Below are 3,454 nucleotides of genomic sequence, written 5' to 3' on the forward strand. Positions count from 1 at the left end.
GTTCGGCTATTACGATATTCTCAATATGTGCCGAACCAATAATAATATTTTAACGCAAAAAATAACAAATTGATGTTCGGCTCATACGATTTTCGAAATATAAGCCGAACCAGTAATTATTTTTTTTCCGGGGTATCAGGATGTTGTTCGGCTTATTATGAAACTTTCATATAAGCCGAACTAGTGTCTAGCAAAAGGGTTGGAATTGAAAATTATAGGTTCGTCGCATGCTGTAAACAAATTCAGTGAGCCGAACCGTTCATCAATTGGTAGATTCGGCTCATAGATGTGAGCCGAACCTCAACTTGTTTCGCCGAACCATGATCCAAAAAATCATCTAAACAACCTTTATAATTCTGAAAATTATCTTAATCACTAAACAAAATATTTAATCACTAAACAAAATATTTAATCACTAATGAATATTACTAACACTAATATGTAAAGGGCAAATTTGTCATTAAAAAAATTTGGGTTAAGGGTTAATCTGATTTTACTATTTCACAACCTTTTTTTGTCTTTATACATCATGCCTAGTAAGATTTCAATATGCCCAAAATCAGGGTTCGTTCAAATACAGAAGTCTCCGTGTGTTCATTGACTTACGGGAAAAACATGGCAAGTGTCATATTCGTGGCTGCAAGCCTGCAAGCCCATCAAGCTCAAACGTAGTACATTGACTAGAGATTCGAGGATCAATCCCCGCGACTCCATTAGCACCTATCCACTCGCAGAAATGAAGAGAATTATTATTGATGTTCCCCGAGTTCACCATTCCGAATGGATTTTCAGCGTTCCTTCTTAAATGTAATTAGCCCAAAACATAGAAATACTTTCTTTCTTCGGTTTATATAGGCAACATGAATTGATGTACATTATTGTCTATAACATACGCAGAAGTTGATTATTAGCTTAACCCCAAGTGGAGGAAGGTTAGTTCCAAAGAACGATATAAACATAGGACGACACCTACTTGAAAGGCACAGTGAATGCTATCATTAACTATTTTCACTAATGTAACTCAGCTTATGTATTGATCCCACACTTAATGAGATAAGCACAAATAGATACAAAGGATGATTTTCACTGAAGAATTAAGTAACTTGTTGTTTTCTATCTTGATTAGTGTCCTCTCCAAGTTGCTCTTCGGTCCTCTATTTTTTCGAATACTCGGGGTACATACCTTGCAGGTATAAATTGGAGTAAGAGCATGAGTATAAGTGAAAAAAAAGAACTGGACGGTCATGAAGATAATTATAAACAAAAAGAGTGATCGATCAATTGGGTAAGCATTCATAGGGGGGCTATTAAATTTTGATGGCGTCATGCTTATCACAGATATTGTATAAACAATCCCCGCTGCCATGCTTACGATGAACATATTACTCACAAGCAACCAAAGGTAAAATTTTTGCTTCCGATGAATATCAGTTGCGAGTAGAGCCATTGTGGTCAGTGACCCAGTGAACGCCAGGGTGTTTGCTACCATGTAGATAAGGTAAAAGGTTGGGTTTGTCTGAGCTAATATAGACCTTCCTACATAGTGCACTAACCGATCAGTAGCAGCAGCATTTACAATATTGTTGGAGGTTGAGTAGCTATCATCCTGCCAAACACCACCTGGTGGAGATAATCCAGCTTGAAAGGCTAAAGTTGCCATCAATGATGCTGCAACAAGTATTGCACTGGTTTTATCTTTCAGCCAATCCTTTTCATCTCCAGTCTTCCTCTTTGCCTGTGTTTGAGGAGGCCGTTTCAGTTGGCCAGAATGTACTTGAGCCTCATCTTTGGCTCTTAAAGCTCCGGCACCTCGAAGAAGATCTCCAATTTCGACATCCTTTATATCCCTTCCAACAATTTGTGCCAATGTATCCAATGCCGTGAAACTATAGTTGTTTAAGGCATTAATTTCGATCCCGATATTATCCTCGATTAAGTACTGTATCATCTACATTATATAAAAATTCCATATATAAACGAAAAGTCGGATCTTGATAATAACACACTGTCACACAACCCCGGTGTTAAGAATTTCTTCCATATGTAATTACCAAAAAAATGAATTTACAGACAAAATTATGATGTCACGTAAACACTTATTAGTTCTTAAAAAGTGCAAAAAATAGGATTCTATCAAATTTGTTGCGCATTCCATTTTATTAGTTGAGTTTTCAAGTAATTGCAGTGACATACCTCTATGTGCCTCCTTGCCACGGCGAGATGTAATATAGTATTACCATCATTGTCCATTGAATTTGCAGAAATGAATTCTTTCTCGGCATCTGAAATATCTATTACAGTTTCATTCTTACCAATATCAGCCTTTAAGTTATCCATCAAAAGATTCAAGGCCTCCATACGATTGTGCTTGACACAAAGATGCAAAATGGTTTCCCTTCTTCGATTTGATATTACGTGAATCGCATTTGGTTGTTTTGCAATCAATACCTTCATCATATCAATTCGGCCTTTCATGGCTGCTAAATGTAACGGGGTTCTGCCTTCTTGATCCCTAACCATACAGATACCTTTATCCAACAATACTTGAACCATCTCAAGATTTTTATTTACAGAAGCAACATGAAGTGGACAAAATCCATACAAGTCTACCTCTGATGCTAGTTCAGGTTTCCAACTTAATATATGTCCTCGCAAGGCTGCTATGTGCAAAGGAGTTTCATAAAAATCAGTAAGTACCACTGACCTGTCGAGAATCAAAGGATCTTTCTCAAGCAATTTCTTCAAGGAATTAACATCACCGGTAAGTGATGCTTCGTAAAGCATTCTCTCCATTCTTTGCAGATTTTCTTTGTTAGCAAATTGATCTGGGATTCTGATCATAAATGTCCTACTAGCTCTGTGTATGCAATATACTAACCATGGAATTTGCTACCTAATGCCAAAATAATAATGTTATGACTTCGCAAATAGATATAAAAATAGTATGATGCCAGCGATGGGCCACAGTGCACAATGATTTACATTCTACAATCATTTCAGAAATTTCTTCTTACTTAGTGTCCATGTTCACTTGTTTGTTTTTGTCTGCTCAAGAAAACAAAAAAAAATCTTGGTTTACGTTAGCGTTTTTGCTTTAACTAAAGTTGATAGGAAAATCTCAAATCGGTGGAACCATAATCAAACCATAGTGATTGTCCAAACCGCAAGCAGAACAACAACTCTATGGTGGTGAAGCATATATGGGTGTGCAATTGCACACCTGGCCCAGCTGATTCCCAAGCCTTTTAAGCCTTTTCTTAAAAAAAGAATAGGGGTACTCAAGCCCATTAGAGCATCTCCAATAGTAGGTAAAAGATATCTTATACGGAGATCATTTTTAGACCTCCAATTATTGGGGTTTTATACGTTGGCCTAAATAAGAACACTAAATTGGGGGATACATGACGGCATGATTTTTGATGCTGTTGACATGATCGATGGATTGCCGGTATTG

General features: G+C 37.0%; 1 protein-coding gene across 1 annotated transcript; it reads right to left on the minus strand.

Moving 5' to 3' along the window:
• Positions 1 to 1,028: 1,028 nt before the first annotated feature.
• On the minus strand, positions 1,029 to 2,868 carry LOC113353290 (ankyrin repeat-containing protein BDA1-like). The gene is made up of 2 exons (XM_026596937.1): positions 2,194 to 2,868; positions 1,029 to 1,948 (listed from the first exon to the last, which is right to left on the minus strand). The coding sequence occupies exons 1-2, from the start codon at positions 2,839 to 2,841 to the stop codon at positions 1,046 to 1,048; spliced, it is 1,551 nt and encodes a 516-aa protein (XP_026452722.1). The 5' UTR covers positions 2,842 to 2,868; the 3' UTR covers positions 1,029 to 1,045.
• Between the last annotated feature and the right edge of the window lie 586 nt (positions 2,869 to 3,454).

Source organism: Papaver somniferum, chromosome 2, assembly GCF_003573695.1.
Source record: "Papaver somniferum cultivar HN1 chromosome 2, ASM357369v1, whole genome shotgun sequence".
Classification (NCBI taxonomy): Eukaryota; Viridiplantae; Streptophyta; class Magnoliopsida; order Ranunculales; family Papaveraceae; genus Papaver; species Papaver somniferum.